At 36.2% G+C, this 25039-nt stretch overlaps 3 protein-coding genes and 1 pseudogene across 5 annotated transcripts; 3 read left to right on the top strand and 1 right to left on the bottom strand.

Moving 5' to 3' along the window:
* Positions 1–855: 855 nt before the first annotated feature.
* Positions 856–3251, bottom strand: LOC139779109 (ataxin-3-like protein). Of its 2 annotated transcripts, XM_071717357.1 has the most exons (5): positions 3060–3251; positions 2783–2947; positions 2445–2581; positions 2001–2155; positions 856–1931 (listed from the first exon to the last, which is right to left on the bottom strand). In XM_071717357.1, exons 1-5 carry the CDS (start codon positions 3081–3083, stop codon positions 1303–1305), a joined length of 1110 nt encoding a protein of 369 aa, XP_071573458.1. In that variant the 5' UTR covers positions 3084–3251; the 3' UTR covers positions 856–1302. The 2 variants fall into 2 exon arrangements, with proteins under 2 accessions (XP_071573458.1, XP_071573459.1); XM_071717358.1 differs by lacking the exon at positions 3060–3251 and having other exon boundaries at positions 2713–2852.
* Positions 3252–4293: 1042 nt separating this feature from the next.
* LOC139779111 (uncharacterized) lies at positions 4294–6420 on the top strand. Of its 2 annotated transcripts, none has more exons than XM_071717360.1 (6): positions 4294–4431; positions 4494–4717; positions 4872–5123; positions 5295–5400; positions 5491–5637; positions 5710–6420. In XM_071717360.1, the coding sequence occupies exons 2-6, from the start codon at positions 4605–4607 to the stop codon at positions 5869–5871; spliced, it is 780 nt and encodes a 259-aa protein (XP_071573461.1). In that variant the 5' UTR covers positions 4294–4431; positions 4494–4604; the 3' UTR covers positions 5872–6420. The 2 variants fall into 2 exon arrangements, with proteins under 2 accessions (XP_071573461.1, XP_071573462.1); XM_071717361.1 differs by having other exon boundaries at positions 4309–4717; positions 5710–5883; positions 5956–6420.
* A 2485-nt stretch (positions 6421–8905) lies between these two features.
* On the top strand, positions 8906–12729 carry LOC139779117 (ubiquitin-conjugating enzyme E2 W). Its single transcript, XM_071717376.1, has 4 exons — positions 8906–9546; positions 10460–10810; positions 10893–10968; positions 11326–12729. The coding sequence occupies exons 1-4, from the start codon at positions 9502–9504 to the stop codon at positions 11337–11339; spliced, it is 486 nt and encodes a 161-aa protein (XP_071573477.1). The 5' UTR covers positions 8906–9501; the 3' UTR covers positions 11340–12729.
* A 4969-nt stretch (positions 12730–17698) lies between these two features.
* On the top strand, positions 17699–24972 carry LOC139779116 (peptidoglycan-recognition protein LC-like; annotated as a pseudogene).
* Positions 24973–25039: the final 67 nt, after the last annotated feature.

The raw sequence follows: 25039 nt of genomic DNA, 5'->3' as shown, positions 1-25039 counted from the left end.
CGAACGGTATACAAGTTGCGTGCTTTTCGACCGACGCTTTTTTTTGCATGTTTTCTCGGACGGTGAGGAAATCGCGTGGCAAAGGCTGTTTTGCACTCTTTTATTTTAATTATTTTCATTGATGTCGTTCCTAGTTGCCCCTAGAGAATGAATTTTCTTATATCGGGTGCTTCACCTAAGGGCGATCTCGATCAAACTCCGATTAATTTCCGGTGTTCTAAATTTAATATTTTTTATATATTAATAAAAAATTGAGAACTGTATTCATCGCAACGAAATAGTAGATCCCTGGTGAAAAAATTTCTCACATTTTCTTAAAAATTTTGTGAGAATTGGGACTTGCGAAAAATTAAAAAAAATATATAAGTATATAATTTCTCAGATACTTCAGAAATGATTAGATGAGGACTTTCGGAATATTTCAGCATCCACATGCATGAAAATTTCTGATAAATTGTACAAATTTTTTCATATTTACTCAGATTTCTGCAAAGATATGTTGGCGGGAAAAATCTGAAATATTTTATTCTCATTGTGTCTGAGTTTTTCTGAAAAAACGTTGTAATTCGTATAGAATAGAAAAATCTGAAAAATTATGAGCATTCTGATGAAGTCTGAACAGTTTTATAATTTTTAAGAAATTCTGATCAATATTGACATTTTTTCACCGGTGATACTACTCGACTATTAGGAATGTTTGGTGTAAAACTTTAATCCTAGTGCTTACTTCTACCAATGCAGATTAACTTTAGTCTAATAATTAGAAAAAGATAAAAAGTAAGTTAAACCGATGTTAAAGTTAATCTACACTGGTAGAAATAATGGACATAAATTGATCCAAAAAGTATTTCAATCTGTTCGTCAAGTCTATATATTTTATAAGAGATATTGCTGTATTTTTTATATATTAAATCAATCATCTTTCACAAATATACTTTGTATTTTAAATATATTATATGTATATATAAACTGTCACACATATACACACACACACATTTAGATCAGAATTGGTCAGTAATGGCAGATTTCTTGCTCAAACGGTTTTATTCCGAGAACGATTAGTATAACAAAGTTGAGAGAAAGAGAGAATCAACGAGACATCAACAAGAGCTCCGCTCAGCTTCGACGAACCAGAAGTGAAGGAACCAGAAGAAGAACCTCGATCCCCTCTGACATGTGTCTCTCTTATCTTATTAGTGTACAAAGTGACATACCTTGTCGAGCTCAATCACTCGGTCGTATAATTTATAATACAACGGTCAGTTTAGTAATAGACATTTTGTGCAGAGTTCATGCTTATTGTTAAGTGTTCAGCTTCGCGGGAGCCTCACTGTTGGATGTCCTTGTGTAGATGCCGAAGTGATTCAGCCGACGCCAGCGTAGATCTTCGGGATCGGGGGTTGGTGGGGCGGTGACACACTCGAGACTCAGCTGCAGCGCTCGTCTCAGCTCGTCATCCTCGTCGGTGTCGTTCGCCATCTCCGTTAAATGGGTCGTCTTGTCGTCGGTGTGAAGATCCAGTCTCAATTTTAGCGTCTTGTCCACATCGTCCTCGTCATTCTGCAAACTCATTTGCAGGGCCCTAGCTAATTGCACATTTTCGTCTTCCTCCTCGTCGCTCTTCTCCTCCCTGCCCTCGATTCTTATGGGGATTATCCTTTCGCGAGGTTCGTCCGTGGATAGTCCGGGTTTGTGCGAGAACGTGGACACGTCGCTGATTGCACTTGAGGATTGCGGGACCTTCACTTCACCCATCGCAAGTGCGGTTTTCAAGATTTCGTCTTCCAGCTTGGTGCCTAAGCGATTGCCTTTCAACGTGGTTTTCGACTCCGAGTTTGAATTGTTTTTCGTCGCAACTATGGGATTTTTCAAAAGTACATCCTCGGCGGGACATTGCGGAAAGGTGCCGATAACGATAAAAATAGAATAACCTGTAAGAAGGATTGACGATTGACATATCTTACTATTTTTCGTTATTATCTCGTTACGCTACTGCTTACCTTCTTGTAATAATTGAGCTAGGTACATTGTGAGGTATGTGTCTGATATAAGCTGGGGTCCGCTAAGCATTGAATTTAAATTAAACCACTGACTTCCGAGTTTTCTTATTGTAAACCAATGTCCCTTATAATTACAAATATACGCTCTCATCCGCCTGAAAATTACATCGCCACTTCACGCATTATCTTATAAGATTATTGTAAATGAAATTACTTGTTTTATATCTTTGAAAGAGAGTACACTTGATATAAATGTAAATAAATAAATATGTTAGTATATAAATATTACTTAATTCATATGTGTTAAATTGTGTGGATCTGTTAATTGTTCTAAGAGCAATTGAAAAATCTTTGGAAAGAGAGTGCTCTTCTGCGAGTGCGATAGAACAGAATGTCTCAAGGCACAGCGCAAAAGTGGACCCGAACAAATTATCAATAACCTACGAAGGATCGTTCTGTGCCAGTAAAGCTGTCGGTTCCGTGCTGTTATATGGAATCAGTTCTAAACCCCAAACTTTCAAAGCACTGCTAATAACTTGAACTGAAAAGTATCCGCTGTCGTCCATGTTTCCCGATGGTTGCTAAACATAAGAAGCAATTTTGAGGTTGTTACAAACAGTACTGTGCTCGGCTCTCGGCGGGGAATAATAGACAAGGGTCAAGCGAAAAGGGAACTTTTGAAAGGGTTGACGGTCTTTTCTGTAATTTAAACCTCGCGTGATGCTCCTACATCGTCGAGTATCGCCAACTGATACAGTGAGGGGCTCCAACGTCGTGTTTACCTCGAGGAACAGCTTGTAATCCTCGCTGTCAACGCCCGACTCGGCCATCCGGATCCTCTCCTCCTCGTCCATCTGGTGGCCGAAGTTCGCCAGGTCGACGGCGTTGAAGTACGGGCCTTGTAGAAGCGCGTTCAGGCAGTGCTGGGCGCACAGGTATCCCTCTTGCTGCGAGGAAAGAGAAAAAAAAAAAGGAAACATTGAGCGAGGAGAAACGTGAGAGCGCGACACCCGCGCGCGGTGACGACGTCGAGTTGATCGTCGCGTTTACGTTATTCACCTTCTCGTGAAATATACTCTCCATTGCACACAAGTCCGCCCGGCGATAACACCGCGGATAATAACGCTGAACCCCGCGCGCACGTCAGACGCGTAATAATAACCGTAAAACGTATCGTCCCTCCGATGATCTCGGCCGCGCGAGAGAGAACGTCATCCGCAAAAATATTTTCAGGCTACAGTCACGAACGTGCGATTACCATCGTGTCGCACCTCAACGCGACGGCGCGTCGTCCGATTCCCTCCCCCCCCCCCCCCCGGCCCCGGCCCAACAGCGTTCGAGATCTCGCGAGAACTCGCCTTTACTCGGAGCGCGGCCAACGTCAGGGCCAGTGTTGCCAACCCTGGTGAAATTTCACCAAATTTGGTGATTTTTATCTCCCGTTTAGCCGGTCAACTTCGACTTTATTAATTTTTTTTTTTTTAATCGTTTGTTGGTCGTTTGTTGGTGATTGTTGGCCTAATTACAACGTTTGTTGGTTCTTAACTTTTTTTTAAATTAAAAAAGAAAAATTAGCCTTAAGTTAGCCGGAAAAATTTTATTTTTAATTTAAAAAAAGCCTAATCGATGCGTAATCGTTTGCTGATGATTGTTGGTCTAATTTTAGCGTTTGTTGGTTTATTATTAGTCTTAAAAACGAAAAAAAACCGAAAAATTATCTCACATTAAAGCCGCATCTACAGTAATCGAAGATTGGTTTATTTAAAATAAACCATATATAAAAAAAAATTAAGAACCAACAAACGTTGTAATTAGGCCAACAATCACCAACAAACGACCAACAAACGATTTAAAAAAAAAAAATTAAAGTCGAAGTTGACCGGCTAAGTTACGGGAGGTGTGATTTCTTTTCTATTCTAAAAACTGGTGAAAACTTTCCGTAAAAAGCAAAAATCTGGTGAATTTATCGCGAATTCAAACCGTCAATGGCCGCGTTCAGCAGACCAAGCCGCTCAGTAGCAGTCGAACGTGATTGGCTTTTACTTTTAGAACCAACCAATCAACGCGGAGTGTTAATAAGACGAACTCAACAGTTGTGTCTGCTGAACGCGGCCAATGTCAATTGCGCTCCGCAAGCGACTACGTCGATTGGTCGCCGATCACGTGTATAGTGCAGCCATCTGCGCGTAGCGGTATCGCTCTGAATATGCGAGTCCTGATTGGTTGATGGTGTCGTCGGGAGGGCATGTCACTGTTTTCGCTGCGATTTCCGTGGCGGCAATCGGCATGTGGTGGTTGTTGTTCGCCCGAAGTTCATTTGTATTTTGTGGTGACTTGTATGTACATACTCTGTTTATACTGGCCGTATTGAACCCAGAAGGTCATCAAATCAAAGAAGAAGCAGTCAATAACAAGCAGCTGATTTGTATAGGTGAACATTTAATATTTTTCTAACTTTCTAACAAAAAACTCACAATGATATATAACGGTCAGCGAAATATCATGGGAGCTTCGTCGTGAAATCCGCAACGATCATCTACGAAGCCAATTGTCACTCGTAATCAGGCGGATTATTGTCGATTTTCCATCAGCGGAGTTGATAAAATGAATATAGTGTGCGTAATATGTAGTGATTTACTGGCACCATCCGACGAGGTTTTCTACACACCGTGTGGACATATTTTTCACTTAACGTGCTTAATGCAGTGGCTAGAAAGGTAAATATTTGATACTATCAAACATTTCTGCATTCTCTTGTAGTTCTTTTTCTTTTTTTGCCTATCATTCAAAGAAGCTTTTTTATAATTTTTGAAAATGTTTTATATTGCTTGCACATGAATGTGTTTAGCTTGATCTGTGGAATTGTTGCAGATCAAAGACCTGCCCACAATGTCGGGACAGGACAACCGAGCAGACGATACGCAGGATATATTTCAATTTTTCAAACAGCGACAGTATCACAGAAGATGCTGCATCACTGCAGAAAAGAATTGACAGCTTGACTTTTCTACTAAAGTTGAAAGATGGAATTTTCAAACTCACAGAGGCATATGGAAAATTGGAAACACATTATTACAGGAAAGAGAATGAACATCTGAAGAAAAATATTCAACATTTGGAAAAGTATGTTTTTTTCATAGTATTTTGTTATATAAGTTTTAAATATATACGTGTAATTTTCAAGTTTGTATTTAATCTTGCAATTAAATGTTATCTTATAGCGTACATCAAGCATCCATTGTCATCAAACGTGACATGTGAATGTATCATAGATTTAATTAGTAAATTTTTCAGGGAATTGGAACACATGTCTAACAAGAGCAGAGAGGTTAGAGAGAAATATGAAAAATTACAGCAAGAATACACGCGTGTCTCTACAGAAAACAAGGTTATAAATCCAGTAAGTAAACTATAACTTATTGCGTTTAACTAAAATGTTTTATTTTGAATCATTTTGAATATCAGTATTATAAATTATTTCTTGTTGCAGGATAGTACCGAGGATACTCCACAGAGCATAAAATCGCAAGGTTTCTTTTCGATGAGAGATAACGGTATAAAAAGACAGAAATCTAATAACAGTTTGAAAGAAACTTCGATACTTGCGAAAAAATCGAAATTTTATCAACCGAATCAAGTGAGTCACTTTACACTTGTATTTAATATATTGTTATCTATATGTGTCACAATGTTCTCATATTTATTTCAGAAAACTGCCAGTGGCAGTGGTATGAGTTTTGATGGCTTCAGAGGACATGCTAGGTACGATAAATTTCCTAATCCGATTCCCAGTTCACATGTAAAGAAAACCAGAAAGGACTTAAGAATGAAAAAACCGAAACTTGATACGAGTGAATCAGAAACTCAGTGATATACTGCATATGTACGATGTATAATGATATAATGATATAGCATGGTGCCCTTTTTTTATCGTGGGTGAAATCTTCCACTACAGGGATACTCCAGGGACGTTTCCGCCCCTGAGCCTGCCCTGTACCCCCCCTAGTCGGGGGGAAGACCCCTCCGTCTCTGAGGAGAGGCAGAGGGAGTGCCGGACTGCCGGATTCCATGTGCGTGCATCGCGGAAGATACCACGCACATGGCCTACCGGCTAAAAACACCCACGAGTCCCTCGCGACGCTTGAGGGGGGAACCCGGGAATTGCTATTAGCATACATCCGGAGAACCCCCCATATAGCATGGTGCCTAAATTAAACAAAATAAAAATTATAATGAAATATAAAATTCAAGGTATGAAAAGACGGACTTTCAACCTGGAGCTAGAATTGCGTTATTTATTATTACGTTTAAGGAAAAGAGATTAGATAATTATAAATTTTAAATTCTTGATTGTAAAATATAAACAGCCATATTGTTGTATCAAATTTAATTTTGTAATAAATATTCTCTTTGTACTATGTATTATTCTACTGATTATTAAAATAACTATTTTTAATCCTACCTAATCTAACCTATGCGTGTACATTATTTCCTAGATATATAAATATATAATTGATTGTTACTTGATCTTTTGTAATTTAATAAAAAAATATATATAAAATAATTTTTTACTCGAGTGTGTATATATGTATGTATATATCGTAAATCAATTATAATTATAAATTTCTCACATAACAAAATAAGTTAGCAATAAAGCGCGATTTACATCGCTTACAAGTGTTAACTGTTGAACGCTAAATCGAGTTGTATTGAAAGTTTATTATGCTGTAATGTATTTATGCAATATATTTATGCAATAATACCTATACATATATATTTACGAGACGTGAAGAGTGAAATAGTAAAATATAATTCAATTATAAAATTGTATCGTAACATATAATACAATTCCTAAAATAAAAGTGTAAAGAAATTTTTGCCTCAATTTCTTTTATAATTGAAAATTTTCCTTACACAAAGGAAAGTACTAAAACGAATCGGTGTCGGAGAGTTCATGCGCGACAAGTTTTGCTAAATTATAATTAATTTTAAATTGGAACGTGTGTGCGAAGTCTGGTATTTTGGAGAACACATGTATAAATTCTTGCGGTGTAATGTTGCCTGTGCCAGAGAGGTCCATTTTTTGCAATATCTAAATTAAACAATAAGACCATTGAACATAATCGTATATTTCTTATACAGTGTCCATTGCGATTTCTACAAAATGTAGGAACTAAAAGGAATTAATAGAAACTCTTCCCAATTTATGTACATATATACCATATATAAATTAAATCTTATTGAGAAATGTGTGCGTGTATGTGTGTATACTATCTTGTTGAAAAGAGGTGTATTATTAAAAAACAAAAGTTTTGCAATTCAACAGTAGAATATAAAAACAATTTCTTTTTTTTCGTTGAAAAGGGGCATAGGAGAGAGAAATTCTTCGAGTTTTAGAAGCGATTCCCAGCTTTGAAGATAGCGAGTGTAATTTTACAGAATTAATTTCTCCTCGCAGAAGACAATTCCTTTCAATTCACCTTTTGAAGAATTAATAGTTGCTTTCCATTTACATCAAAACTCAGATAAATCTCACTTCTGTCTTTCTTCAACGTTGAAGAAAGACAGAAGTGAGATTTATCTGAGTTTTGATGTAAATGGAAAGCAACTAATGTTATAAGATTATAGATCTAGAGCTCTACACTCGGGTGCACAACAGCGTCGTTCCGTCCTTGTTCAACTTTTAAGGTTTGTTCGCGTCGCATACGCCAATCTCCAATAAACACCAAGAGCACTTGGATCGCGGATAAAAGGTGGCGATTGGAGCAGATGAGTTTTTGCCTTTTGGAGTGCGTTGGAGTGATTGGGCGCGTTCAGCAGAACAAACCGCTCAGTAGCGATCGAACGTGATTGGCTCTTACTTTTAGACCGAGCAAATCAGCGTAGCGTGTTGATAAGACGACACTCAACAGTTGTGTCTGCTGAACGCGGCGATTAGGAGCATGGTGGGGCATGCGACGCGAACAAACCTACTGTGTCCATGGCCACGTTCAGCGGACACAATTGTTGAGTTCGTCTCAGTTCGTCTTATCAACAATCTGCGTTGATTGATTGGTTCTAAAAGTAAGAGCCAATCACGTTCGACTGCTACTCAGCGGCTTGGGTGTCAAAGTTGCCACAGCTTTGTCGGCAACTTTGTCGCTGTCGCTATCGCTATCGCTATCGCCTATTGTGCAAGGGGCTTAAAGGTTTGTTCACGTCGCATACTCCAATAAACACCAAGAGCACTTGGATCACGGATAAAAGGTGGCGTTTGGAGCAGATGAGTTTTTGGAGTGCGTTGGAGTGAGTAGGAGCATGGTGGAGCGTGCGACGCGAACAAACCTGTAGAGTTGGTCAAGGTAGAGTTAAGCCAATATCGGCCGGAAGTTTCGAAGACGCCATTTCCCGATCAAACCACGTGACCAACTTGATACGCGGAATTTTCAAATTGCTGAAACTTCAGTTTGTGTATATTAAAGCTGCGTTCCGATATTCACTGTCAATACCGAAAATCTATAGTGTAGGTTAGTTACGTAAACTATAGATTTTCAGTACTCGCACTTTATTTTAAATAGTATTATTAAGATTTAAAACATATCAGTAGTATTTATTTCAAGTTAGAATATTTTATAATTGCTGAATACTTTATATATTATTAATTGATATGACAACAACCTGTCAAATGTTTTGAAAAACCGGAAGCGCTAATCGGGAAATGGCGGAGCCAATAAGTCGACGTCCGATCCGATCAGCCGCTTCCGAGTGAAACGCGCGCACGTTTTTTAAAGACCGAATCAGCCCGTTTCGCGTCTTGACGTCTACGCGAGGCATCGACCCCTCGCCTCCGTCTTGCGGCGAGCCACCGTAAATTATTGAAAGGAGTCTCTACAGCGTGTCGATATCGCGCGTCGCGTTTCGTTGATGTTCGAGGGGCGCGCCGATTTTCCGCGGCGATTTCACTCGCGCCGCTCGCGCGCGCACGACGACAGCTCTCTTCCGTCGTCCTGTCGTCTTTTACCTTCCTTCTCGCGGACGGATCCGATTGGCTTCGCGCGCGGGCGATCGTCCGTTATTCGCATATCCTCCCTCGCCTCGGTCGTGTCATAAAAGTACCGTTGTGCGTACATACATACATACGTGTACTCAGGTATTCACGCGCGCGCGTATCTTCCGCGTGTGTATGTGCGACGACGACAATCGTGCGGATCGTGCGCTCTGCTGCACTGCACCTCGCGACAGCCGACAGCCTCGGCCGTATCGGCCGGAGTAGCGAAGCGGAGTCAGCTGCGGAACTGTGCGGATTGCGGAACCGCCACCGCCACCGTCCGTTTTCCCTGCTTTTCCCCGGTTTTCCCCGCACGGGCCGCTCGCTCCACCGCCACGGTTTTCCACGCGAGAATGCAAGAGAATCGCGGTAGAACGTGAAGACACGTCTCACGTCTGCTCCCTCCGCGAGGAAGGTACGGACGGCGGAGAGGACGTGCGCCCGCCCGCGAACAGGCCGCGGTTATGTTTCTCGATGGAGAGCGCTTTGACGACAATGGCAGCAACGTCCCCGTCGAAGGTACGTCGGAGGTTTTCCATCTTCTTTTCTTTTTCTTCGCGTGATCCCCGGGGACGCGAGCGAGACAGCGCGGGCGGATCGTCAGCGAAGGAAATCGGGAATGAAAAATGGAAAGACCGAAGGAGGGAGAGAGGGAAAGAGAGAAAGGGCATTTCCTCGATTTGCGAGGGAACCGAACATATCGAGCGTAATTCTGACGGACATTGCCGACGATCTGTTCGCCGGGCTCGCTTACGGCTTATCGTCCAACGAGTCACGATCGTCAGCGACGAATAATACGATTTGTCAACCGTGCTCGTTATTGACGCAGTCCGTTTCTGATTTACTTGGAGAATGAGTCAGAAGCGACTGTAATGTTCAATAAAGAGTTTTACATCGTCAGAACGCGATTATATTTATCTTTAAACACACGCAACACATATGCTATTTAACCATTTAAAAATTATTCTTATTGTTATAAATGCCTCGTAAACAAAATGGTTCCATCTCTTTGTTTCTTATGATAACCCCTGTATAACATATTATTTAACATATGCTAAAATAGAGATTTTTATAAAGGTTTCTGAAGTAAGAGAAATTATTGTAGGCATGTATATACGTTTATTTCTTCCTGTCGGGGTTTGAAAGGCATTTTTAAGGAACATAGCCAAACCTTTACAATAAATTAACATCCCTTTTTCCTACCTGGCCATATAAGACCATACCTTTACATATCATTCTCTCTTCCTCTCTCGTCCTTTCTCCCCTAGAGCTCTTCTTCCTCTTCTTTACTAATTATTATTATAGGCATTAATATATATTTTTAACTAACTGGTATTACGTTTGCCTCTTTGAACAAGATAGGTTTTTCCATAAGACTATTTGATAACAATAAAAGAGAATGTAACATTAATGCATTCTTTTAATATCCCAGAGGAGACTGCAGAAGGAGTTGATGTCTCTGATACGCGAGCCACCGCCAGGTGTACACGTAGATGGAGAATTGGCTGGGCAAAATTTGACGCAGTGGATTATTCACATGGAAGGCGCTAAAGGCACGCTATACGAGGGGGAACAATTTCAGCTGCAATTTAAATTCAGCTCCAAATACCCGTTCGATTCGCCAGAAGTGACTTTCATCGGTGGGAATATCCCTATACACCCACATGTCTACAGCAACGGTCACATTTGTTTATCCATATTAACGGAGGATTGGTCTCCTGCTCTCAGTGTGCAAAGCATTTGCCTGAGTATCGTTTCCATGCTAAGCAGCTGTAAAGAGAAGGTGCGAGATATAGTTATTAGATATTAGATGAACACTCGTGTGTCTTTATTATTCATAAATAATGCAAATACTTTTCATGCAGAAGAGACCGCCTGACAATACGTTTTATGTGAAAACTTGCAACAAGAATCCAAAAAAGACAAAATGGTGGTATCACGGTGAGAAGACTATATATTATTACGTGAAACTTTCAGAATCTATCTCGTGTGTCTTTATCATGGATCTGTTTTCTAATGCTGAACTGGCTGCTCTAGTTTAGAGTTTATCTCTTTTACTCCACAGTGGAAAGAAAAAGATCAACTCTGAACTAGTGCATCCAGTTCAGCAATAGAAAACAGACCCTATATTAAGTTCTAGTTTTGTTATAATATTTGTAATCCAGTATGCCCTAACTAATTTATAGTTTTAGATACATAAAAGTGCAACTATTTTTAAGTTATGGGTAAAGGTTTATATATATAAAAGTGCAACTATTTTTAAGTCATGAGTAAAATAAATAATTATTGTTTTTTTAGATGATAGTGTCTAACATTGAAAAATGTGGAAAGATCTTGTCAACTTGTCAACATTGAATTGTTGGACCAAGTGGGATAACATCCAAATGGAACCTGATGCATTAAATCAATAGAATTTTGCATACAATATTATATAGTCAAGTCAATATAACAAGAAATTAGACGCGTACTTCAAAAAAAAAAAAAAAAAAAAAAAAAAGACAAGGCTACAACTTACTTATTATAATTATAGAGTTAATGCAAACTGCGTGAGTTGTTTAATCATAAATTATTACAATGTTGCTGATAGTGAAGCGTATTTTAATTACATAGAATTATTATCAAAACAGTAAATTAATGCTAAAAAGAAAGGTAGATAAGAAGGTATTATTTATTATAAAGATATTAATATAAAGTTTTCTCTCTTGTTATTCCGAATTTAAGGAGATTCCTGATGTACGTTAATAAAATCATTTAATAAATTTAGAAATTATGATAAAAAATGGTAAATATATGCATACTATTAATATTACAATAGCTATATACATTTTAAAAATTTATTTTCTGTCGTTTTTAATAAAACTCAAAAGTTGAATTAATCTATTTAATTATATATGAAAAAAATATATATTTTTTAAAATTCAATGATAAATACTACTCTATTGTGCATTAATTTTCTTTTATAATAACAAAATGCGATTAAGCGCAATATATATTTTTGCTTTTTAAATAAGCCATTTTTTTTTATCAAACCACATTGTTTTTAACATATTTCCGTTGCATTTATTTGTCTTTTAAGACTTTCTGAGGCTACCACTTAGATTATATTAATACTATGTATTTAATAAAGTACATATTATATTTAAAGCAATATAGTGAGAATTGATAATAGCTCTTATATGCGTTAAACTTTTTAATATTAGCACTTACGACATAGATATGATTTTTATTAAAATATATATGAGATATTGTCATATCATGCTACATTCTTTTGATAAATTTTGAAAGCTGTAAAAGTTTCATGTAAAAATAATTCGTTAGGTGTTGTATAAAATAGGATGACATTCAAGGTAATACAATGTATGAGATTAATTAATGACACTATAATATCAATAATTGGCATACGGTCTAATAATATTCCTAAATTTTCGTGTCATGTAATCTCATAATTACATGTATTAGCTAGTAAAAAAAACTTTTTGTACATTTATTAAAAGTGTAAGTTCTGACGTGATATTAAATTTCTTGATAACATTTGGTGTCTTTTTCTAGTCATTAATTTATCGCACCTTATACATAATAATTTGTCGCTGACTATATGTGTATGTGCCAAGCATATGAGAAGCTAACAATTTTGAAGAAGATAACTGGTATCAAATTGGAGCACACGTAATGTGACAACAATAAAATAATTTATTAAAAATATATTTCGTGCAATAATTGCTTCACATTATATCACATTGTAGCGATATTTCATATTTTCTTTCGCTCTATTGGAATATCATCATATATTTATTTTTTCAAAAATTGCTAATTGATTAATCATATGTGTTTCTGAAAAATCTATTTTGTACACTAGTGATTTTTTAAATATGTAATCTCTATAATGAATTATTGTTTTTATCTTTAACTATAAATACATTTGTTAATAATCGAGTAATAAAACATACTGAAGCATATGATTGAAATATCAAGAGATAAATCTTTATTTTACATTTATTTGAAAAGAAGAACATAATTCTGATCTTAATTTTATAATAATGAAATATTCTTATTAATTTTATAATTACAGATCAATATTGATATTAATATCAATCTATATTATAATATGTAACAAGGACGAAAACTAACAGATTATTATGGTTATTCGAGTAATTTGTTATGTGAAGAGACATAATTGATATTAATGTCAAAAAGTAGACTGATATTTAATAAGTGATTGGATTCATGTGCTATGTCAAACTCTTTCTTACAATTATTAACTATTGTTGATTTATCTTTAGTTTTATCTTATTTATCGAGTCTTCGCTAATCAGTATAGCTATTTTCGAGATATATATTCCGAGAAACGACTTTACCTGTGTTCTAATAGTTATCGCGATTAAATTCTCAGAAGTCATCGCGGGAAGTAAATCTCGATTACACTTGTATACTCACAATACATATGTAATAATTTTTAACAAAGTATATAAAGCATGCATAAATATACCTTTAACCGTTATTACACATATGTAAAATATACATACGATATCAAGATGCAAATATGTTTTAATCTCTGTTCAATAGCTTCCAAGCCGAAATCACCATAAGCCTTTTGCATTCCGTACATAAATAACTATCTTATTATAAGCAAATAGAACGAACATATTATTTATTTATAGTTTAAAAATGTTTCCCAGTTTCTAAAATTAATTTTCCCGAAAAGAAAACTTACTTTACGCTTTCGATTTATATTTTCTAGTTATATTATTTATATTTTTGGTCATATCATCTTTATACATATATTTTCTATAATTAAACAACACTTTTGAACTCGATGCTGATATAATCGATTATGATATTAAAGTTTCTATCTAACAAATGCAATAGCATAAGGAAGACAATCTGATTTAGGAATTATTTTCTGACATATGTTTTTCACACATGTACCTTATACACATGTATATCTTTATTAATATTGCGAACTGATTGTCAGCAAGTTTTTAATTATATGCTTTTATTTATTTTATTTTATTTACTACAATTATTCCGAAAATTCGTGTAGGATCAATACTCTGTATTATTATTGAATATAATGATTTACTTTTATTCAATAATACTATTATTAAATAATCGAAATTATATTATTTCGAAGTAAAACATTGATACCTCCGCATGTTGAATACGAATAGATACGTGCATTGTATCTATAGATCTCATTGTATCTAGAAGAATCTTGTATTATCTGGTTAATGCTGCTAAATTTTTTCAAAGATATGAAAAATTGTCTCTTAAAACATTATCTTTTTAAATTATTGGTTTTAAGATATATAATATTATACATATAACTGCATGATTATAAGTTTGTTTCTATATAGAAAGACCTTCTCTACGAGAACTCCAAATTTTTTTTAAATACCCTGCCTCTTAACTGGAGGCAAATATCGTGATATAATTATTAGCACTAATTATTTTCCTTAAATTACAAAAATTATATAATAGGAATAATATAGATGTTTCGTGTATGCAATTGGTGTTATGGAAATCTCCGGCCGTCGAAATGAAGTCCATTCGATTCCACGGAAAAGATTAAAAACCGTCTAAAACAACGTTATCGCACACACATGCATGCCGCAGCTATGTCGTTAACAGTTGTGGTTGAGGGAAAGAGGCAAAGAGTGGGGCCAACGATTTCTGAGCACATTCGACAAGAAAACGCAACAGTAGTCTGTTCTGTGTCGGATTGAACGGAGATAATGTCGAGATCATTACTCGTGCTTTGATTCCATCGGTAGTTAATGATATAGATTCTATAATGATATAGATTGAGATGCGACCGCGGTGACCGCGGTGCCACCCATAGTATCAGCACAGGGGGGGTATCCAAGGCGTTTTATTATTCAAATTAAATACCGGAATATCTATTTTGTGCGAAAGGGAATATCGTGCACGTCAGTTCACGCGCGTTCTCTGTATTTCTGTTCCTTTTCTCGATTTGCTTCTCGCGAGAACAAACGCTTTCCACGATTTCATCTCTAATGCCCGTTCTAGACTGGAGGATGATCCTACTCGCGGCTCATCCTAGTGAGTAATGTAGACGGGTAAAAATCATGGATAATCAATGATTTTTATCTGTCTACACTACTGACTAAGATGAGTAGTCGCGAGTAGGATCATCCTCCAGTCTAGAACGGGCATAAGGCGCGTTGTTCTTCGGCAGCTGCGTCGCGTCATCGCTGAAGCCAGTATTAATTTGATAGTATCAACGAAGATAATAACTGATAGTGGCTTGATCCGACTTCACTCTTATTCGGTTTGTATTTTGTTCCCGCGGGACGGAGCATCCCCCAACTGCAGGTGTGGTGTCAATGACGTGTCGGAAACCATTGGAGTTTCATCGAATAGAGTTTTCCTTTACGCGAAGTGCTTTCCACGGTAACAGCCCTCGACACCATATGTCGTCCATAGAACGATGGTGAATGTAGCGTTGGCAAAGTGACTGCTGCCAGCACGAACGATGATTTGTGCGACGTAATCCCGAGTTATGAGTCAGTCAATCCTTAATTTAGCAGATAATGCGGATTTGTTGCCGACCGGTTGCGCTGATTTGGGATACTGATTACGAGTGATGTTTTCCGATCGAGCTTGTTCTTCATTTTACTTACGACTTCTCGATTAAAATAAAATGCACGTTAAAATACGATATATTTTTACGATAAACTTCGCTTTTACAGTTGATGTTGTAATTTGTGAAGATAAGGCATGATGGACTATTTATATCTGCTATGAAGTTGTCATAAGATGATGACATCTTCTGCTATGAATCATACCAAAATTGTAAGTAATTTTATCGTACCAAGAGTTAAACAATGACCATGATAATTTAGATATTTGCTGTGGTATAGATAAGCGGGATACGATTGATCAGCCAGATTGAACGTAATAAAATATTTTAAACGGCGAAGATATAATATTGTAATGTTTAGTCCATTCTAGTATAATTGATGTTCATAATTTGTTCACAAAGAAATCAATTTGTTGTAGATGTTCTGCTTCTTATGAAAGATATCGTTTTCTCTTCGCCGTTCTTTTATCATATACGTACATTCTATTCGAAACATATACTATTTTGACCGGCGTGAATCTCCATAATCTGTAAAAACGGAGTTCAAATAATATATTATTAATACAGAGTTATACATAGAATAATAATTGTACTGGAACATTTCTGAATTGTTCGCGATGATTTTTATTTATAAAATAACGTAAGATAAAAGATGCAAGATAAAAGATACGATGCAAAAAGAGCACACCCTTAAGAAAAAGAACTGAGCAGTTGCACCAGTAACTGATGAAGTTGAATCAGTAACTTGTGATGTTCTATCAGTGACTGAATACGAGAGTCAGTTACTGGTAATGCTTTTCAGTTGACGTCCAGTTTTAATAATCAGTTTCTACAATACTGGTTAGACACTGAGTGTTGTCATCAGTAACTGATGACTGGACCTCAGTTTTTTTTAACGGTTTGTCAGATACTGATTATATTCTTCAGTTGACACCCAGTTTTAATAATCAGTTTCTACATTACTCTAAAAACTGGTTAGACACTGAGTGTTGCCATTAGTAACTGATGACTGGTCCTCAGTTTTTTTAACGGTTTGTCAGATGCTGATTATGTTCTTCAGTTGACGCCCAGTTTTAATAATCAGTTTCTACATTAATCTAAAAAACTGGTTAGACACTGAGTGTTGCCATCAGTAACTAATGACTGGTCCTCAGTTTTTTTTAACGGTTTGTCAGATACTGATTATGTTCTTCAGGCAAGTTTATAGAACTGGTGAAAGTTCAATTGATTCAATTGATCAACCGAACAACATGGAAGTTCTATCAGTTACTGATCAATATAAAACTGAATAAAACTGGACCAATATTGACCAGTTCTTTTAACAGTAACTGGTACAACTGTTCCTTTTATCAGTAACTTGTTTCAATATACTGATCGTGCTGTCATCAGTTACAATAATCAGTTATCCACCAGTTAGTGCCCAGTTTTTTTATCAGTTTTGACTGCATTTTTTCTTAAGGGCAGTGGCGTACACTAACGATGTTTAGTGTGTTCGCTATCGTAAGAATTCTTAATGACTTAAATGGTATGATTTTTAGATATTATGAAGAATTTATCCACTGAATCAGCAATACACATCCAATGTCTTTAATTTACGTATATAATTTGTATCGATTTACAATAATTAATAAATATGTAAAATGCACAAGTGCGTTATACCGTACCGTATGCAGCATGCGCATAACGTTGGAGCGTTAAGCCCCTTGCACAATGCCAGGCAACAGGCAATAGGAACAGGGAATAGAAATCAGAAATCATGTATAAATGCAGAATAAACAGTGACACAGGCAATAGGCACAGAGTTTCCGTCACGTTGGAAATTCTGTGCCTATTGCCTGTTGCCAACCAATCATAGCATTCGAATTTTATAGGTTGTAATTTACGATTTTTTGGTTATTTCCTGTTCCTATTGCCTGTTGCCTGGCATTGTGTAAGGGGCTTTAAGGTGGAAGCACATAAAATTGCAGGAGCCATGAGCAGAATGCAGGAGCCATATGCGCATGCGCTATATGGTATCTGCATTCTGCCCATGGCTTCTGAATTTCCAATCTACATAAACTATGCTTATGTATTTTTATGTAGATTGAAAATTCAGAAGCCATGGGCAGAATGCAGATACCATAGCGCATGCGCATATGGCTTCTGCATTCTGCTCATGGCTCCTGCAATTTTATGTGCTTCCACCTTTATTCAATTAATGGAGGAAGTTTGAATAAGATTACCATACCAGATAATACTTGGCTTACTAAATTTTATTTTTAATCTAATATTTATTTAAGCTTCTTATCATTGCTGTTTATATCGCAGAAGTTGTTCATCCATACTAAAATTTTGTTAATTTGCGCATTAAAGTTTTGTTAACATAATTCTCTTGATTAAAACTTTCTATTGTTGTATGAAACAAGAACTCAACAGGCACATCCGACAGCCGTCGATTAGAAACGAACTGTTACGTACATTTCTCGTCGATTTTATTCAACGATACTAAAATGACCGGTTTCACCAATTAGTCAATCTTAACCATGATTCAGTATATATCTCAGTTCTGTTGTAAATCTTACAAGGAGAACTCGAAAACGTATAGTAATTTTTTTTTAACTAAACAAAATTTTTAATCTAAACGAAATTGCAGATCTAGCAAGTTTGTTCGAGTGCTTTAAATATATCAAACGACGATCTTTGGGAAAATCATTTTTAAGATCATTTAAAAGTCGTAGTTTTTCGCAAACCGTTAAAAAAATCCTATATTAACAATAAAAAAAAGAATCACGTTTCTAAACTGATTTTTCCCTCGTTAAGTATCTGAAATGAGAGGAAAAAGAGACAAAGAATTAAACCAAACATTTAGGCCGCGGTATTCATAATCGGTTCTTATAATCTCGAATTATAGTAGCGATCTGATAAATTTATCTAAAGACCCTACAGCTGTTTCTCGACGAGCGTATTCTGCTGCATGCGGCGTATCGCATTTTAGGACATAAAATAAAGAAGATGAATTTTCCGCGTGGCGCATGTGTATGTTGACATTGATGCAACAGCAGCAGCAAACGCTCGACGGTAATCACTAGAGTCAGGAGCAGCAGGAGCACGGTGCTGTTGTGTCTGCCGAGAATCACGCGGACGACAGGTCTCACAACGAGGCTGAGCGCTTGGCGAGGGAAACCGCGGTCGTCACTTCAGGAAATGGTAGCGTTACAGATTCCCCTACGCACTGGATTGACGTAGACAATGACAATGAGGAAGAGGAGACGGATGTCGAAGAAGACAGCGGCTGGATCACGAATCAGCCGGTATCGTCGACCATCGTTCAGCAGCACCAAGCATTTGCCACCACAAGTGGCGATGTCATCCTACCGAATCCCGATCCGTCGAACTTCGGCGACATTTCCGTGGCGAACTCGACAGGAGTGCGTGTGGGTAATGAGACCATCTACAATGGTCCGGTTACCATAAACCAATTCGTATACACGAATCCTACTACAAATCAGGATGCCATTGAACTTATCCGCCCCTCCGACAATACCTCGGATTTGTCGACGAGTCAGGACAACGAAACTCCAAATAAATCAATTTTTCTACAAAATACTGAATTAGGTAAAGGTAATAGTCCATCGTGCGATGCAATAGATTGTTTAGGCCCGTTTCTTTTAGTTTGTCTATACTTAATTCTTTCTTTCCGTAAGTACACTGCAGGTATGTTTAAGCACAAAGTCGCCGAATAATTAAAAAGGACAGATCTCTCATAAGTTTCTGGATAGAATAACAACAGGATAAAGTTTTATATAAGAAATTATAAATCGCGACTCACTAAATTGAATTATAATGTAAATATGCTAGATATGTTATCAAGAGACACGGTAGTGTCTCGTGCCAAGTACACGCGGAGCGAGACCGACCGTGACTCTTTTACGCGACGCGACGGGTTGCGAGTACCCAAGATGTTGAGATCTCGATAACGAGTGAACGGATCAAGTTCTAAGTAGGCTTGATCGATAGCTTGGGGTCGACTTTGGGGGGGTATCTCCTATAATATTTTCCGTTACGTGCCCTACGAGCGGAGATATTGTGACGCAAAGTCCAAATGTGAAAATTTTTTATTAAGATACGTCTACGTCAACGCTCTCAATTCAATATATTATAACATACATGTAACAAACAGATAACAGAGAAATGTCGCTTTCACTTTTTCGACACTGGCGGCGCAGGTATCGCCAGTTTCGATATCGCGCGCGTATTTCGATCGATCTAGTAGGTAAATTAAATTAGGTCGATAGACTTATCGGTCAGGAGAAATATTTCTATTTAGGTAAATTAGGTATATATATATAATACATATTGAGTCAATTGCTTCATGTTTATCTGGAGAGATTTCGTATCCTTACATCGTATTACCACCGCTGCCGGAAAAGAAGGAACCCTACGCTTGGCAGAAAGTGCCGCTAGGGAATTTTTAAGTCGATTCTTATGAATCAAGCTTGAATTCGATGTCTAGGTATCCTAGGTTGCCGATGACGAGGTCCAGATAGTGCGCTTCATAGTTTTCGGTGTCCAGGTGTAATAATACGTTGAATTCGATGTCTACGTGTCCCAGGTTGCCGATGACGAGGTCCACATAGTGCGCTCCGTAGTATTCGGTGTTTACGTGTATTAATACTTTGAATTTGATGTCCACGTGTCCCAGGTTGCCGATTGCGGGATCCAGATAGTGCGTTTCATAGTTTTCGGTGTCCAGGTGTAATCGTACGTTGAATTCGATGTCTAGGTGTTCCAGGTTGCCGATGACGAGGTCCACATAGTGCGCTCCGTAGTTTTCGGTGTCTACGTGTATTAATACCTTGAATTCGATGTCCACGTGTCCCAGGTTGCCGATGACGGGATCCAGATAGTGCGCTTCATAGTTTTCGGTGTCCAGGTGTAATCGTACGTTGAATTCGATGTCTAGGTGTCCCAGGTTGCCGATGACAAGGTCCACATAGTGCGCTTCGTAGTTTTCGGTGTCCAGGTGTAATAATACGTTGAATGCGATGTCATTATAAAATAAAAATATTTAATTAAAATAAAATAAATAAATTTTTCTTGTAAAAAACTTGGCGCTGCTTTTTTAAGATTAATCTAGACAAACTTGCATAGGTGCATAAGCATATGCATAAAGAGATGGATTGGTCTATTTCCTTTTGCACATATATATGAACCAATCAATTTCTTACGCTTATGTTTATGCGCGATGCAAATTTGTCTGGATAGACTTTAAAAAAGCAGCGCCAAGTTTTTTACAAGAAAAATTTATTTATTTTATTTTAATTAAATATTTTTATTTTATAATGTTACCTCTTTAATTCTTTGTGATTAAAATGATTAAATGATTCTTTGTAATATTATAATTTTATCAAGGAGAATTAAAACTACTACCACTTGGGTTGATAGAAAGATCCTCAGGAATACAAAGATACATACCACTTGGGTTGAGTTAGGTAACACAATTTTGTTTTATTTTTTAAGAGTAGTTGCACTACAATTATTTTTCAAAGCAATATATATATTCTCTTTGTAGTTGGCGTAATTTAAAGATTTCATATATTTTTTTGAAATAACATATCACTTAGGTTGAGTTAGGTAAAACAATTTTGTGATATAATTTTGTTAAGGTATATATCACTTAGATTGAGTTTGGTAACGCAATTTCGTGATATAAAAATAATTTTGTTAAGGTATATATATATATATATATATATTCTCTCTTTGTAATTGGCGCAGTATTAAATAATTTCACGTATTTTTTTTTAAATAGATACCACTTGTTATTTAGGTTTTTTCGAGGTAGATATCACTTGGATTGAATAAAATAACAATTTTGTAATTTAATAATTTTGTGAGACAATTTTTGTGAGACAATTTTGTGAGACAATTTTTGTGAGACAATTTTGTGAGATAATTTTTCGATTGAATTTACAAAATACATTGCGTGTACTTGGCACTTTTTTTTACCTTTTTTAATAAATGTAATCGCAACGAGACATTACTCTAATATCTTTCCTCTGCATAAGAGAAAATATACTTTCAAGCTTACAATTTGAAAGCGTGTGTAATAAAAATATCTTGAGTATCTAAATACTATATATTAGGACGAATCAATATTCGTCCTAAAAATTTTAAATATATATATATTAGTAGAACGTAATGATTACTTGCGGACACTGATTTTAATCTGATAAATTCAAAGACATCATAGAATTAAATTCACTTTGTGTTGCTTACGTATCCAGCCAGAAATGATTAATCGAATCAACGTCAATTTGATGTCGACGCGTTGATAAATAAATAAATAAATAAATAAATAAATAAATATAAATAATATAAATCGATTTTCTCTAGTATAAGGACCGGAGAACGTCCTTAAGGATACGTCATAATATTGAACCAGTCTGTCAGTTTTAACTTCGGATTCGTATTCAGCGGGAAAAAATACATGGGAATACAGTAGTGTAGTGTCTCGGCTAAAACAATTTTTTTTTGCCTTTAATTCGTGTTTTTGAGCATTTTTTTGTGGTTATCTCATAAATTTTAGCCAATCTGACAATTCTGACTTCGGATTCGGATTCAGCGGGAAAAAGTACATGGGAATACACTAGTGTAGTGTCTCGGTCAAGACACTTTTTTTTTGTGTGCCTGTGTTATTATCTTTGTAATCTCCGATCTCATCATAATTGTTTTCATGTCAGTTAAACAATTGCGAACATTTTTGTAAGATTTCTATTGTTTTTCATCTGGCTCCACATTCAGACAAAAATATATATCAGTATTCGACATCAATCATTCATTGAATTGACGTCGATTTGAATAATCATCTCTAGTTAGATCATAGACAAGTCTATGAGTTAGATAGTACTATTTGAGATAAGTGAAAAAGCAAATATAAAAACGGATAAATGGAGTATATGTTAATTGTCGATTATTAGATAAATGCGATAAGAATCAGTGATGTACGATCTTTATCTATTTTGAAGTAGCTTCGATAATTTCTTCCTTTTAGAACATGTCTTTATTTATCTAAAAGAAATTTATTTACAAACTTTGACCTAAATCAGAGCATGGGTATTTTCGGAAGAACAACCATTTTTTCTCTTACGTGAAAGATAATAATGTTATCAGAACTATTCAGACTGCAACAACTTTTAAAAGTAATTTCAATGATACGTCACAAATGTCATTAACTCCTTTGACCAATGGTTTTGTCGTACTATTCCAGAATATAGATTAATATCGATGATATTCTACATTAATAATTGTTACACTTTAGTCGCGCCACAAGAATTAAAGCTAAATATAAAAGAGCTATTTTGACCTCACAGTATATACGTATTATGCTATTCCTGGCATAGATTGACGAGATATTGTATGCCGCAAATTCTTTACTCGATTGTGAATAGAATAACAGAAAATTGATACCAAACAAGAATTATAATGCTTTACGTGAGGGACTTAATGTAATTATAATACTCCTTTCGTAGCTCGTGAAACAACCGTTCTAATACAGCTTTTTGTAATTATTCTAGTGACGCAATGGTTCTGGACGTGGAAACGTGCGGTTTTATCGTGCATTTTAACTATAATACTTCTGGCTATTGTAGTGCCCATAACTGTACATTTCACTCATCATCCGGACGTATCTCCCGCGCCGCCCGAACCGACCACACTGGTCCCATCGGAAATTCCAGATTCATCGACCGAGGGTAATTGTCTATTTAAAAAATTTTTTGTTTGCAAGCGCGACATGAGGCAAACGTTATCTTATCACAATTGTAAACTTAAAATCTGTATCTTGCACTCTAATATTTGTATTTATTTCATTTCGGTTACTTAAAAGCGCATCTTTTTTGCTTTCCACGTGTCATATATATATTTCAAAACACTTTGCATTATCATATAATATATAAGAATAATGTTCTAGATTTTAAAGTTAAAATTGGCGTATGCATCCGATTAAGATTGACACATTCGGTGTATTAAATTAAAAAGCTTTTAATTAATTTGTCTGCATGGTATATCTTGAACCTTTCGTATGATATGTACTATGTTTTCATGACTTTCAGATAATAATGGAACGGACACTTCGTTACGCTTTGTCGAGAGGGACGAATGGGATGCGGAGCCGCCTTTGGAACCTCTAACAAAAATGAAGCTGCCAGTATCATATGTAATTATTAGTCATACTGTGACACCATTCTGTACCATGCTACCAGAGTGTGCATTCCAAGTGAGATTTGTTCAGTATACGCATTTCAAAGATTACAATTTTTCGGATATCGGCTATAATTTTCTCGTCGGAGGTGACGGCTTCGCATATGTTGGCAGAAATTGGGACTACGTCGGTGCCCATGCCCGCGGTTATAACAACAGAAGCATTGGCATTTCCTTCATCGGTAATTTCAGTTCAGTTGTACCGCCGAAATTACAATTACGTGCCGCGCAAAAGATCATAGAGCTCGGCGTCAAAGCCGAAAAGATCGCGCCTGACTATAAACTGTTAGGTCACCGACAAGTTTCGAGCACTAAGAGTCCTGGAGATGCCTTATATAATGAAATTATAAAGTGGCCTTATTGGTCATCCAAGCCCTGATCAGATAGCTTGAAAATGTAAGGTACATTGTGAATAGAATACAATGTCTGAAAATATATTTATATTTTTTTTCTTTAAATCTGTAGTTGCCACTTGTTTATGTTAGTTAGATATAATTCCAACAAGTTTAGACCGCGGACCACCGTTCCGCGGATTTACTATTTTCATTCCGAATATAAAATCTTCTTGAATACAATGAAATATATGACCAAAAGAGGTAGTCCCTGCAAATTTTGATAGCATTAATAAATTTAATTAGATCAAGCTAATTAGCGAATAAAGGAAGGAAATGTCATATATAAAAATATATTGTGTGTTGGAGGTATGGTAATAGGCTTTGTACTGGTTGAACTTTATAATAAAATTAATTGGCTGTTAAATAATTGTTAAAATTGAAAATTGCTATGAAAATATATATCATGCATGATACAAGATATATACATCAGTAATAAATGTTAAGTAGTTCATTTTAAGTCAACCACACGCATTAACTCATGTGTCCAAACACCAGATTACTCAGTTCAGTGGTTTGTGTAAAGAAATAAAAATGCCAACGTGACAGTTACTATATACTTTATTTTATTTTATAATATACCAGATTTATCAGTCATGTTTTAATAACTAATTTTGGGGAACATCTTGTATATACTATTTAAAAAAATGTAATTTGTTGTACATTTAAAGAGCCTATAATTTGTTAAATAAATAAACATATATAAGTATTCAATTCCTGTACATCTTTTTTCTACCCGTCAAATATTATTTTGTACTCATCTCACAGTGGCGCGGATGGC

The sequence above is a fragment of the Temnothorax nylanderi genome, unplaced genomic scaffold (assembly GCF_030848795.1).
Source record: "Temnothorax nylanderi isolate EJ_2023f unplaced genomic scaffold, tnyl_v1.0 TNYL_tig0210_pilon, whole genome shotgun sequence".
Taxonomy (NCBI): domain Eukaryota; kingdom Metazoa; phylum Arthropoda; class Insecta; order Hymenoptera; family Formicidae; genus Temnothorax; species Temnothorax nylanderi.
The sequence above is the reverse complement of the archived record's forward strand: the minus strand, read 5'-3'. Positions and strand labels throughout refer to the sequence as shown.

Bases quoted from the DNA above. Each gene is read 5' to 3' on its own strand.
- LOC139779109 (XM_071717357.1), bottom strand. From the start codon at position 3,083: ATGGAGAGTATATTTCACGAGAAG. The intron at 2,582-2,782 runs GTAAACACGACG...TCTTATGTTTAG, and splicing joins ATTACAAGCTGTTCCTCGAG to CAACCATCGGGAAACATGGA. The intron at 2,156-2,444 runs GTAGGTTATTGA...TGTAATTTTCAG, and splicing joins CTGGCACAGAACGATCCTTC to GCGGATGAGAGCGTATATTT.
- LOC139779117 (XM_071717376.1), top strand. From the start codon at position 9,502: ATGGAGAGCGCTTTGACGACAATGGCAGCAACGTCCCCGTCGAAG. The intron at 9,547-10,459 runs GTACGTCGGAGG...TTAATATCCCAG, and splicing joins CAGCAACGTCCCCGTCGAAG to AGGAGACTGCAGAAGGAGTT. The intron at 10,811-10,892 runs GTGCGAGATATA...CTTTTCATGCAG, and splicing joins TAAGCAGCTGTAAAGAGAAG to AAGAGACCGCCTGACAATAC.
- LOC139779111 (XM_071717360.1), top strand. From the start codon at position 4,605: ATGAATATAGTGTGCGTAATATGTAGTGATTTACTGGCACCATCCGAC. The intron at 4,718-4,871 runs GTAAATATTTGA...GAATTGTTGCAG, and splicing joins TTAATGCAGTGGCTAGAAAG to ATCAAAGACCTGCCCACAAT. The intron at 5,638-5,709 runs GTGAGTCACTTT...TATTTATTTCAG, and splicing joins AATTTTATCAACCGAATCAA to AAAACTGCCAGTGGCAGTGG.